The sequence below is a fragment of the Mobula birostris genome, chromosome 23, assembly GCF_030028105.1.
Source record: "Mobula birostris isolate sMobBir1 chromosome 23, sMobBir1.hap1, whole genome shotgun sequence".
NCBI classification, from domain to species: domain Eukaryota; kingdom Metazoa; phylum Chordata; class Chondrichthyes; order Myliobatiformes; family Myliobatidae; genus Mobula; species Mobula birostris.
The window spans coordinates 55,519,159-55,533,008 of NC_092392.1; the positions used below are offsets into that span (position 1 = coordinate 55,519,159).

General features: G+C 43.8%; 1 protein-coding gene across 4 annotated transcripts in view; it reads right to left on the reverse strand.

Moving 5' to 3' along the window:
* Window positions 1–13,850, reverse strand: part of sox5 (SRY-box transcription factor 5) — a 394,349-nt gene that overhangs the window by 248,840 nt on the left and 131,659 nt on the right. For all 4 annotated transcript variants that reach the window (XM_072241132.1, XM_072241133.1, XM_072241130.1 and 1 more), the window contains one exon: window positions 11,695–11,926. In XM_072241132.1, the coding sequence (XP_072097233.1) occupies window positions 11,695–11,925 (231 nt within the window). In that variant the 5' untranslated portion in view covers window position 11,926. The remainder of the gene's footprint in view (window positions 1–11,694; window positions 11,927–13,850) is intronic.

Here is a 13,850-nt window from a genome sequence, read left to right on the forward strand (position 1 = left end):
TGAGAGAAAACTGGCAGGGAACATAAAAACTGACTGTAAAAGCTTTTATAGATATGTGAAAAGAAAAAGATTGGTTAAGACAAATGTAGGTCCCCTACAGACAGAAACAGGTGAATTGATTATGGGGAGCAAGGACATGGCAGACCAATTGAATAATTACTTTGGTTCTGTCTTCACTAAGGAGGACATAAATAATCTTCCAGAAATAGTAGGGGACAGAGGGTCCAGTGAGATGGAGGAACTGAGGGAAATACATGTTAGTAGGGAAGTGGTGTTAGGTAAATTGAAGGGATTAAAGGCAGCTAAATCCCCAGGGCCAGATGGTCTGCATCCCAGAGTGCTTAAGGAAGTAGCCCAAGAAATAGTGGATGTATTAGTGATAATTTTTCAAAACTCTTTAGATTCTGGACTAGTTCCTGAGGATTGGAGGGTGGCTAATGTAACCCCACTTTTTAAAAAAGGAGGGAGAGAGAAACCAGGGAATTATAGACCGGTTAGCCTGACATCGGTGGTGGGGAAAATGCTAGAGTCAGTTATCAAAGATGTGATAACAGCACATTTGGAAAGCAGTGAAATCATCGGACAAAGTCAGCATGGATTTGTGAAAGAAAAATCATGTCTGACGAATCCCACAGAATTTTTTGAGGATGTGACTAGTAGAGTGGATAGGGGAGAACCAGTGGATGTGGTATATTTGGATTTTCAAAAGGCTTTTGACAAGGTCCCACACAGGAGATTAGTGTGCAAACTTAAAGCACACGGTATTGGGGGTAAGGTATTGATGTGCATAGAGAATTGGTTGGCAGACAGGAAGCAAAGAGTGGGAATAAGCGGGACCTTTTCAGAATGGCAGGCAGTGACTAGTGGGGTTCCGCAAGGTTCAGTGCTGGGACCCCAGTTGTTTACAATATATATTAATGACTTAGATGAGGGAATTAAATGCAGCATCTCCAAGTTTGCGGATCACATGAAGCTGGGCGGCAGTGTTAGCTGTGAGGAGGATGCTAAGAGGTTGCAGGGTGACTTGGATAGGTTGAGTGAGTGGGCAAATTCATGGCAGATGCAATTTAATGTGGATAAATGTGAGGTTATCCACTTTGGTGGCAAAAACAGGAAAACAGATTATTATCTGAATGGTGGCCGTTTAGGAAAAGGGGAGGTGCAACGAGACCTGAGTGTCATTATACACCAGTCATTGAAAGTAGGCATGCAGGTACAGCAGGTGGTGAAAAAGGCGAATGGTATGCTGACATTCATAGCAAGAGGATTCGAGTACAGGAGTGGGGAGGTACTACTGCAGTTGTACAAGGCCTTGGTGAGACCACACCTGGAGTATTGTGTGCAGTTTTGGTCCCCTAATCTGAGGAAAGACATCTTTGCCATAGAGGGAGTACAAAGAAGGTTCACTAAATTGATTCCTGGGATGGCAGGACTTTCATATGATGAAAGACTGGATCGACTAGGCTTATACTCGCTAGAATTTAGAAGATTGAGGGGGGATCTTATTGAAACATATAAAACCCTAAAGGGATTGGACAGGCTAGATGCAGGAAGATTGTTCCGGATGTTGGGGAAGTCCAGAACGAGGGGTCACAGTCTGAGGATAAAGGGGAAGCCTTTTAGGACCGAGATTAGGAAAAACTTCTTCACACAGAGAGTGGTGAATCTGTGGAATTCTCTGCCACAGGAAACAGTTGAGGCCAGTTCATTGGTTATATTTAAGAGCGAGTTAGATATGGCCCTTGTGGCTAAAGGGATCAGTGGGTATGGGGGGAAGGCTGGTACAGGGTTCTGAGTTGGATGATCAGCCATGATCATACTGAATGGCGGTGCAGGCTCGAAGGGCCGAATGGCCTAATCCTGCACCTATTTTCTATGTTTCTATGTTTCAATGCATAGAATCAGGAGTCATGTTACTAAATTAAGAAGGTAGCTTTTCAGGACCATGAAAAGCAGATTCATCAGTCAGAAGTATGGGAATATTTGGAATTACTATCCAAGGGGACTGTGAAGGCACAGTAACTGGATATTTTAAGGCAGGATTGGATAGATATTTGGATATTAAGAGAATGAAGTGATATGGTGGGGGGAACATCGACTCAGACCATGAAAGGCCTGCGTTGGGCATTTTCATGCCTTACAAGGTGCAGATTGGAAGTCTCTGTGGGGCGCCACTCCTCACACAGACACTAGAGCAATGTGTGATTAAGTCCCTTGCTCAAGGATACAAACACGCTGAAACAGCTGAGGCTCGAACTAGCGACCTTGAGGTCACTAGACGAACGCCTTAACCACTTGGCCACATGCCCACACTTTTGTATGATGTTGGCAAACGAAAGTGTTAAAAGTTGAAGAGGCAGAATCTACAGGCATGGAAACAGGCCCTTTAGCTCGTCCATGCTGATCGAGATGCTGGTCTAAACCAGTCCCATTTGCCTGTGCTTGACCCATATTGACCTAAACCTCCAAAATGTCAAAGGTACTCAGCATAGTACGTGGCATTTCCAGAGGGAAATGGAAGTCAATGTCCATTTCCGGTATCTACAGCCTCAGGTGTCTCCCTCTAAACCTTTCCTTTCCTGTTGCAGAGGTAAAAGATCAGCCATAATATTGAGTAGCAATGCAGGCAAGACAAACCAGATGACCTGTTCCTGCTCTGTTTCTTATATGAATTTTCAGCACAGCCCCACACATATGTGCTCCCAGTTCTCTTCCCCTAACCCAATCAGCGTAAACATCTATTTCTTTCTCTCCTATATCTGGCTTTTTAAAAATATAACTTTATTTTTATTGTTTTGCCAGTAACAGAGCAAACAAAATAAAAACAGACAGACAGGGTCATTATAGGTGAAGTAAAATCCGTATCTTATAATAGAAAAAATGAATAGAGAAATGAGTTACATTGCTATATCTCCTATATCTGGCTTACTCTTAAATGCACTTGTATTAATTGCTTCAACTACTCCATGTTCGGTGTTTTCCAGAAAAAGTGGTTCTCTTGAAGCCCTGATTGATTTATTGGTAATTGCCTTATATTAATGTCCCCTAATTCTACTCAAAGTGGGCTGATTAAACTACGTACGGAGATACTGCCTGTGATTTTCTTCCATCTCTTCCCAAGCACACTGCTGCTTTGGACCTCAGAAACAACCTGCTGTTAAAACAAAAAATTAAATACCATCACTGCATCATCTTCTTGTTGCTGCGATTCTCAAAGATGAACAGGTCACCAGTGTTTAATGGTTTTCCAGTGCGCTAATTCAGTATGACAAGATAAAGCAGTAATCTGCGCTCTGAGAGGCTGTAAGCCTCTGCACTATCTGGGGACACGCAAGTAGATTTACACTGTTTATCACTTTATACATTTGCTGTGACAAAGCCCTTGAGTTCTCTTGATTCTCTAATGTAAATCTCTCTAAACTTCTCTGCCAGTCAGAATGGATTTGGTTGTAGGTAATCTATGCAAACTTAATATCTTACATATGTGAATGGGCACAATCCTTGGAGAGGATGTTTTAGATCTTAAATAATCCATTGATCCTGCCTCAACAACAGCAGTTTTTTCTCTCTCTATAGCATCACATTAAACAAGCGGCTGGGTGGATGTCATTCTAACCGGAGCAAGCGATTAAGCCACAGTTTATGTTCAGAGATTTGCTTCTCCTTTAATGAAAGCTTATACAGTGTCTGATTGGTTGGGATTCAAAGATTATCCAGAAAGGATGATTTGACAGACATAGAAACAAAAAAAAGCAAATAGGAACTTCACTGCAGCCGTGAATGTTATACCAACACTCTCAACTTGGGAGATGTCTTTATATTAGTGTTACAGTATCTTAATTTGAATTCGTTGGCCACTCGGATTCAGATTCTGACATTTAGACCTCTCAATCCACTCCTTACCCCTGTTGCAGCCCCACTGATCTATAACAGTCTGTATACGTATGCCTAGTGCCAGGAAAAGGGAGCTGGACTTAACAGTGGAAACTGCTTCCTTCCAGAATCCGTTTATCCAGTGTTCCAGGATGTTTTTTTCCAGCTCTCCAAGGAAGAAGAATTATTAATTCTCACAGCTACCTGGACTATACCTCATACTACCCTGTCTCTTGTAAAAATGCCAACCCCCTTCTCTCAGTTCCTCTGTCTCTGCCGCATCTGCTCTCAGGATGAGGCTTTTCATTCCGGAAATAATGAGATATCTTTTTCCTTCAAAGAAAGGGGCTTTCCTTCCTCCACCGTCAACTCTGCCCTCCATTTTGCACATCCTCACCCCATCCTCCTGCCGCCACATCTGGGATATGGTTCCCCTTATCCTCACCTACCACCACATCAGCCTCCGCATCCAACAAATAACTCTCCGTAACTTCCACCATTTCCAGTGGGATCCCACCACCAAGCACATCTTTCCCTCCCGCTCACTTTCTGCTTTCCACAGGGATCGCTCCCAATGCGACTCCTTTGTGCATTCGTCCCGCCCCACTGATCTCCCTCCTGGTACTTCATCTGTGAGTCTGTTGGGGTCATGTACTGTATCCAGTGCTTCTGGTGTGGCCTCCCGTATATCAGTGAGACCGGACGTAGATTTGGAGGCCGCCAGAAAATGCGGGATCATCAACTTCTCGAACTTCTGGTAACTGCCCTCCCCCCGATCCTGCACCTTTCCCCTGTTTCTGTTTCCATCCCTCACATTTTCTTCCCTTTCTCACCTTATCTGCCTGTCACTTCCCTCCAGTGCTCCTCTTCAATGGTCTCTGCCCTCTCCTATCAGATTCCCTCTTCTCCAGCCCTTTATCTCTTTTGACAATCTACTTCCCAGCTCTTTACTCCCCCCCTCCCCCCCTCCCGGTTTCACCTATCAGCTACCACCTTATCCTTCTTCCTCCCCTCCCCCCACCTTCCTGCTCTGACTTCTCATCTTGTCTCCCAGTCCTGATGAAGGGTCTCGGCCTAAAACGTCAACTGTTTCCTCTTTCCCATGGATGTTGCCTGGCCTGTGGAGTTCCTCCAGCGTTTTTTTGTGTGTTACTGTACAAACATACCATTTTGGAGAAGGAACAGGCCACTCTTCCCCTCTAGCTCGCTCTGCCATCCAATGAGAGGCTGGATAATCCTATTATAACCTCAATCACATGTTTCCATCTATCCCTGGCTACCTGATTTTGGAAGGGCAGAAAATGCCCTTAAAAGCTCTGAGGTGATCCACAACCTCACAATGTGTATATACTGCTTTAAATTATTATTTTGGGACTGATTCCCTTTTCACCTAATGCTTACTCTTGTTCGTTTGACATTTTTACATCCCTTGTCTCCGACCCAGGCACAGAGCTTGCCTCAGTCTTGAGACAATTTTGACTGGATGAATTCCAGGTGACCTCAGCACCTGACCTCCTATTGGCCTGTACCTCACCTCCTTACCATTGGTTACTCAATGTGCCTATCTTTGCCAATGGCATCACACATCACCACGTTATCCAATAGGCTGATGCCTGTCCCTGTCAATCATCTGCCTTGTCCAAAATAGTTGCCTACTGAAACCCTAAAACAGTTTACTCACTGCAGCACTAATTATAACCAGATAATATTCCTCTTAGAGAGTGGCTGTGGTGTCATAGTGAACATTGGCACAGTGCCAGAGCAAGGTGGAAGAATGTCTACCCTATCAATAATTCCCACTCTACTTGGTAAAGTGTTTGACAAACAGTAAAGTCTGCTCTCATTCTTATTTGGGTAAGCACAAATTACGTGAGTAATTTTTAACAATCAAGTAACCCTCCTCTCTGTGTGTGCTATATTTATGATAATTATGCTGTGATACTTATTCTAAACTTGTAACCATTACCTTCCAGGAGAATAGGCAATACTACCATAATTAACCTGGTGACAAGGTCCTATAACAAAGTTGGGGACATAAAAGGTAACTGGGAGTTGGACTTTGATATTAATACAATTCTTTCCAAAAACTGTTACAAGCTGCTTTAACATAATACAATAGAAATAAAAGCAGAAACTGCTGGAAACGCCCAGAAAGTCAGCAATATCTACAGGAAAAAAAATTCAGCTTGATAGAGAAATTAGAAAAGTAGTGTGTTTGAAGTTACAGCAAAGGGTGGTAGAACAAAGGCAACTGATTTGGAAAAGGGAGGGGAAGAGTCAAGGATAGATTCATGAAAGTGAGAAAAGGAGCAAACTGGTATTAAAGGTGAGGCAACTTTCAAACTGTGGAAGGCAGGAGAAACCAATATAGTCACCGTTGTAAGGAGAAAGATCTGAGGCAAAACTGCGGAGAAGTCTGATCAGCCATAGCTTGGACCACATGGATTCAGATTTCTGACTTAGATTTATTTATCTCATATGCATCGAAACATACAGTGAAATGTGTCGTTTGCATTACCAACCAACGCACCTAAGGATGTATTAGGGGTAGCCCACAAGTTTTGTCACATATTCTGCCGCCAACATAGCATGCCCAAAATGCTTGCAGAACACAACAAAACAGAACATACCAAACAACAAATCAACAGTAGCAAAACAAGCTCTGTTCCTTCCTCCCTCCCTCACATACAGAGTCCTCGAACCCCAGGACAGGCCATCTTCTTCAGCCTTCAGCCTCCAGAGTGGACTCGTGGCTTTGCAGACACTTGGCCCCAACCTCCCCGGCAGACTTTTTTCTTACTTGGAGAGTGCGTGGGTTGAAGGGAGGTCTTGCTCAACACAATATGTGCAGCCAGAAGAATGATGTTGGTGGTAGAGGAGCTGGTTACTGTCAACAAAGAGGACAGCGGTCGTCCAGTCATCTTAGTGCAGAGGGATTCTTTCCCATTTACTTATTATAGAGTGAGACTATTTGGCCCATCAGATGCAAGCCAGCTTCCACTCCCTTCTTTCTCCCCTATCTCCTTGCAACTTATTCCCCCTCACATACCCATTAACTCCCATTTGTTTCTTTTGCTGCTTACAACACTAAGGGGTTAAGGGTTATTCATCACTGCTAATTAATCTGTCTGCAGCACTCAGAAGAGATCTTCACGTCACGGGAGGATGCACCAACTTCCCCACAGACAGCGGCCGAGATCAGGACAGAACCTGAGTTGCTCGAGATGTGACACATCCGAACTAACCGCTGCTGCATCGTGCCAGTACAGTCCATCACTGGGCACACAAGGAGAAGATGGAAGAGGCTGGGGCCAGGACACGGAAAATATCAATGTGGTACAAGGCATCAGGTATAGTTAGGTAGAGAATGGACAAGGATGAATGAAATGCACTCAGTCACTGTCTAGGAGACAGTGGTGACGTGATGTTCCAGAGAGAGGTATGAGGAGATCTCAGAGAGCTGACATCTCTGCAAGGGAGCTTTGTGGAAGCAATATTGTTATGTGGCCCCATCACACAACAGGTTGCATTACTGTCTGAATAGGACTCTGCAGCCTCTACATAGCTCACCCACTTCAGTAGCTCAAGGTCAATAGCAACTGATTGATGGAACCGAAGCAGGTAATGATGACATAAATGTAGGGCAGCAATGATGTTATTACAAATGGCAGATCAACCTGGCCCTGCTCCTCTGTTTCAATGCACAGCTAGTGTTCTATTCTGCATATCTGGAGAGCAGGTTCAAAATGCAGCCACTGACTGAAACATCTGATACCTTGTCTCAACTGCACATCTAATTCGACATCTAATTCTATGTCCAGACTGTATTTTGGGCCTGTGGAAACAACTACTCCACAAATTGCTTCTGCTTTTAGATTGTTCATTCCTCTTGTTCATTCCTGTTGTAGTTCCTTGGGAATATGACCATCTTGGAAATACGTCCTTCTCACTCTCTTCTGTGTTTGAATCAATCTCATACCGAGGTAATGTAGCCCTCCAACCTGATAGCATGTATATCTATTTCTCTAACTTCCCATAATTTCTTTCACCTCCCCTTCCTCTCTTTTACCATTCCCCATTCTGGTTCGTCTCATCCCTTCTCTTCTCTATGCCTGCCCATCACCTCTCTCCGATGCCCCTCCTCATTCCATTTCTCCCATGGTCCACTCTCCTCTCCTATCAGCTCCATCCTCCTTCAGCCTTCAACTTTTCCACCAATGACTTCCCAGCTTCTCATTTCATCCCTATTCCCCAACCACCCATCTTCCCCCTCACCTGACTCTATCAATTACCCACCAGTTTGTACTTCTTCCTTACCCTCCTCCCCACACACACTTATTCTTTTTCTGGCTTTTTTCTCATTCCTTGACAGTCCTAATGAAGGGTCCCAAATGTTGACTGTTTATTCCTCTCCATACATGCCGGTTTGCCAGGAGAGTTCCTCCTGCATTTTTTGTGTGTTACTCTGAGATGAAATGATTCCCTTTCCAGTAACACTTGCAATTAAATGCATGGAGAATCCAAACACACTTCCAAATAAATGTAAGGCAACAGTGTTTGTACACTGTAACATAAATTACCTCCTGATTTTCTGGTGTTACTCAGTGGCAGGCTACTGGAAATGGAATTGTCACTGTCTACATGGCAAGGACTATGTAGAGGTGTCTCGGGTCACAGTACATGCTAAGGAACACCAAGGGCCTTAGGGTGTACTGGGGAAGCAGTGAATGAATCTCTGTATTTGGGGTTAGGATAGGGAGTAAAAGGGAGCTACAAGCCTGTTAGAAGAGATTGTTGGGATTGATGAGGTTGAGTTTGCATGAGGAGGGCAATCCAGGAGTTTGCAGGGAGCAGAGAGAATCAAGACAGTAGGAGACAAGCAGATGAGTAGTGGAATATTGAAAGCTGTCAGCTTGTTGTTAGAGTGTCAGGGTCAAGACAGAAGGGGAGTCATTGGACTGGGAGGACAGGAGAATAGCAGGGTCAGGGGTCTTATATCAGGGCTTCACAGGTGGTGGCCCATTGAGTAGAGGATGGAGATTATTCTCTGTTGTACTTGTCCAAGCTCCTGGTTCTGTAGGGAAAGCTACATATGTCAAGAATTCCTAACAACAGGTGTGCCAGCACAATGCAGTTCAAATTCCGCTAAAATGCTGCAATGCAATTATGTGGCAATTGCAAGGATGATTGACAACAGGAAGTGCCCTGTGGAATTTTTCTACTGAAGCAAAATGACCAGGAAATAGTCAATACTGTGCTTTAGTCCAAAGAAAATTGATTCTCAGTTGCATAATGCTGATAAAAACTGTGTTATGCAATTAAAGTTTCAGGAAAGGGAGTTTTACCCAACATTTAACCCATGCTCCACCTGCAGTAATGTTAACAAATGGAAAAAACACTATCCTGATATCAATACACACAATCTCAGTCACAGATTTCAGAAGACTAACGGGATTAAGAAACAGTTCCTTATTTAAACTCTTTCTAATAAAGATCAGCTTTATTTGTCACATGTACATCAAAACATACAGTGAAATGCATTGTTTGCATCAAATCAAATCAGCAGAAATTATGCTGGGCAGCCGGCAAGTGCTGCCACGATTCCGGTGACAACATAGCGTGCCCGAAACTCACTAACTCAAACCCATAAACCCCTGGAATGTGGAAGGAAACCGGAGTACCTGGAGGAAACGGGGAGAATGTACAAACTCCTTACAGACAGCGGTGGGAATTGAACCTCAATCGCTAGCACTAAAGTCGTTACACTAACCGCTACACTGCTGTATTGCCCCAAATAGTTTGTTACTTTAAATAGAAAATTTGCATTGTTTATTGTACCAGCTGCTCTCCTTTTATTCATAGTTGATGTTTTATTTCTTTATAAAGCCCTTTTCTCCCCCTCTTACAGCGTGCCCATCTTTTACAGATGCTTATTAACCTAGTCCAAAATGATATTGCCACAAAGCTACTTGTGAGTGTTTCTTTTATTGCTTGTATCTTTCTCACACTCAATTTGGTTAAAATTAATTGGGAATACAGGTGACCATTATCATCAAAAGTGTCATTCCGAATTTAAACTGACCGTGGATATCATCCTCATTCAGCCACCTTTTGAACAAGCTAAATACTATTTATTATTTGCTTAAAATGGTTAATATATTCAACTTTGCTCTCTACATCTCAGATCTGGAGCCTACAGTTGCAGATCCTGCAGAAGCAGCCTGGCATCTCCAAGAGTTACAGGTGACTCTTTTGCGTGTCACTCTTAGCTAGCTGCTCCCCAGCGTGAATCATAAAGACATTATAAAAACAGTCTGTGTTTTGTCTTTGCTGTTTTCTTTCAGCATTCATTCACTGTTGGTAAATTTGTTGAAGACAGGCATTTACTGTGTGGGACATCACACAGACAGTGCTGGAGGAACTCAGCAGGTCAGGTAGCTGCAATGGAGGGGAATAAGCAGTTGATGTTTCGAGCCGAGACCCTTTGTCATGACTGGAAAGGAAGGGGGAAGAAGCCAGGGAAAGAAGGTGGGGGTAGGAGGAGCATGAGCTGGTAGGTGCTAAGTGAAGCCAGGTGAGGAGGTAATGAAGAGAGAAGCTGAGAGGCGATAGATGAAAGAGCTGAAGGTCTGAAGAAGGAATCTGACAGGAGAGAAGAATGGAGAAAAAGAAGGAGGAGGAGGAACACCAGAGGGTGGTGATAGGCAAGTGAGGAGAAGGCAAGTGGTAAGAGGGGAGTCAGAATGGGGAATGGAAAAAGAGAGAAGGAGGCATTTGGAATGAAATGTTCTTTGATGACGTCTTTGGAAACATATGAATATAACCAATGAGTTTGCCATAAAATGTCAAAAAATAGCAAGCTATAGGCCCCAAGGAAGGATCAGGAGATTTGAAGGAGTTCTGAGAAAGCATTTATTCATCCCAAGCATGACCAGAATCTGGAAAACAGTACCTGAGCAGCTTCTCACAACCTTTAAGTATTTAGAAGAGCACTTGAATAAGAAAGACATTGAAGGCCACAGACTAGCTGCAGGGGAATGGAATAAGCACAGCTGGGTACTTTAGGGCACACATGAATATGGTGGGCCGAAACATCTATTCTGTTCTGTATAACTCTATATCTCTAAATGAGGGCAATTGTACCAGGATATGCTTGGAGCACAAATATTCTCAGTGGCCACTTCTTTTAGGTTCACCTGTACACCTGCTCGTTAATGCAAATATCTAATCAGTCAATCGTAACTCAATGAACAAAAGCATGCAGATATGGTCAAGAGGTTCAGTTGTTGTTCAGACCAAACAGCAGAATGGGGAAAAAATGTGATCTAAGTGACTTTGACTGCGGAGTGATTGTTGATGCCAGACGGGGTTGTTTGAATATCTCGAAAACTGCTGATCTCCTGGAATTTTCACACATACCAGTCCCTGGAGTTTACAGAGAACGGTGTGAAAAAATATCCAGGGAACAGCGGTTCTGTGGGTGAAGATGCCTTGTTTTTGAGAGAGGTCAGAGGAGAATGGCCATCCTGGTTCAAGCTGACAGGAAAGTAACATTATCTCAAATAATCATGCATTACAACAATGGTTTGCAGAAAAGCTTCTCTGAAAGCGCAACACATCGGACCTTGAAGTGGGTGGACTACAGCAGCAGAAATCCACGTACACTCAGAGGCCACTTTATTAGGTACAGCAGATGTTGAATGGAGGTCCTCTGTATTTAAGCATCATCAATGCCTTTCCCCAAAGCACCACCTTTATCATGCTGAGCCAACATGATGTGGTTTATACTCAGTACAGACATGGTAATGAAGTTAAACATACCGGTGTGTCTTGCAGAGATGTCGGACTCTCACAACACGAAGCCTCTCTGGTCATTGTGGACACGGTATGTTCTTCCTCTGTGTGTAGATTGTTTGAGAAGTTTGGGGGAAGAGTCAGGTGAAAAGCAGAGTGCCCATCACTTTCACCCTCTTCTACCTTCTGTCTGTTCGTCGCATTGGTTACCTCTCCATCTGTTTCTCCATACGGAGAGGCCGGTCTCTTGGAAGACATCCTTCAGAAAACAAGACAAAAAGAAGAAATGTAATCTCGACACGCAGCAGCTGTACCACTCAGCGTGGCAAAGATTGTTCAATTTGCAACTATTGTCTTCATGGGTTCAAATATGGCATGGAAGTTGGAGAATAAGATTTTAATTAAACATTGGAAACTATAAATCAGTCAAAAGAGTGTCAAGAGAACTTCTGAATTATCATAAATACTACAATGCTCACCACAGTTCTTTAAAATCATATAGTCCTTTTCCAGACAAGAAGTAGTCGTCTATTAGATATTAAATGTCCAACATTGACTCCAGAGGAGTGCTTTTGAAGTTCGTGAGACTAACCCTTATACAGTACTCCGCAAAAGTTAATCTTTGCCGGGTGGCAGCCATTACTGGCAAGTTTGGCATATATTGTCTATCTCCTGCAAAGATGATGGTGGGCTTGATTCAAGAGCCAATGCAAAGGATTTGATACAAGTGATTGTAATGGAGGTACAGTCACAAAAAACCTTTCAAGTCACCACTGATGTTATCAGATTAGAACCATAATATGACCAGGCCAATTACAAACAAGAAGTATCTTTTCCTAAAGAACATTTGTGAATCTGTTGGAGTTTCTCTTTGTTATTCCAACAGCTTCATGATTGTTTTTCATTTAGAGAACTAAAATCAGTTAAGTATATTTCAAAGTAGGTTCACCACCGCAGTGCATTTGGACTCATGTTCCCCAGATTATTATTTGGTAATACAAGGAGAGGCTTGATGGCATTGCTCTGAAATTGATCATGCCGTCTGATCTCATGAAGCAGATCAGAATCTAGACTGGCTAATGGTCTGTTCAGAATCAGAATCAGGTTTAATATCACTGTCATGTCATGAAATTTGTTGACTTAGCAGCAGCAGTACAATGCAATACATAATAATATAGATAAATAAATAAATAAGTCAAGGTAGTCATAGCCGAAGGGTGGTAGTGGGGACGAGCTCCCACTACTAAGCAAATACCCTTCATAGCGTGCGTCTCAAACAGCCTCTGACAGCCAAGTCCAACTCCTGGCCTTCACGTGTGGCATAGTTCTTATGCCTGGCGGAGCTGTTCTCACTGACAGGAGAAGGGGCAAAGTCGGGCCACTGGCACCTTAAGACCAGCTGCTCCGGGCAGATGGGACTTGTTAACCGCAGATGGTAGCTCATCTAGGAGAGGGAAAACTCCAATTTCAAACCTCCGCTGCCTTGTGGCTAAACCCGCTCACGGGAAAGGCTCTGGGAGTAAACCCCGAGGAAAAATCCGGAGCCCAAGTCCCGAAGGCGGCTGACTGCTGTACCCAGCACTGGCACAGCAACTCCTGCCATGCTGCTGGCACCAAACTGTATCCACTATCGTCGTTCCTTTGGACCTGTCATCAGCATGGAGAGGGGGGGTCCCACTGCATGGGCATCAGGCGGATCTCCATAGCAACTCTGCCCTGGAAGACTCCACCAGGGGGGCAGTACCCATGGTCGACCACGACCGACAGAAGCCACACACACACATATATATATTGTTAAATTTTAAATAGTGCAAAAACAGAAATGATATAAAAAAGTGAGGTAGTATTCAAAGGTTCAATGTCCATTTAGGAATCGGATGGCAGAGGGGCAGAAGTTGTTCCTGAATCGCTGAGTGTGTGCCTTCAGGTTTCTGTACCTGCTTCCTGATAGTACCAATGAAAAGATGTCATGTCCTGGGTGATGGCATCCTTTGGACGATGACTTTCTGCCGCACCTCTCCTTGAAGATGTCTTGGATACCATGGAGGCTAATATCCAAGATGGAGCTGACGAATTTTACAACTTTCTGAAGCTTCTTTCAGTCCTGTGCAGCAGACACCGCCACCGCGCCCCCCCCCCATACCAGACAGTGAGGCAGCCAGTCAGAATGCTCTCCACGGTAC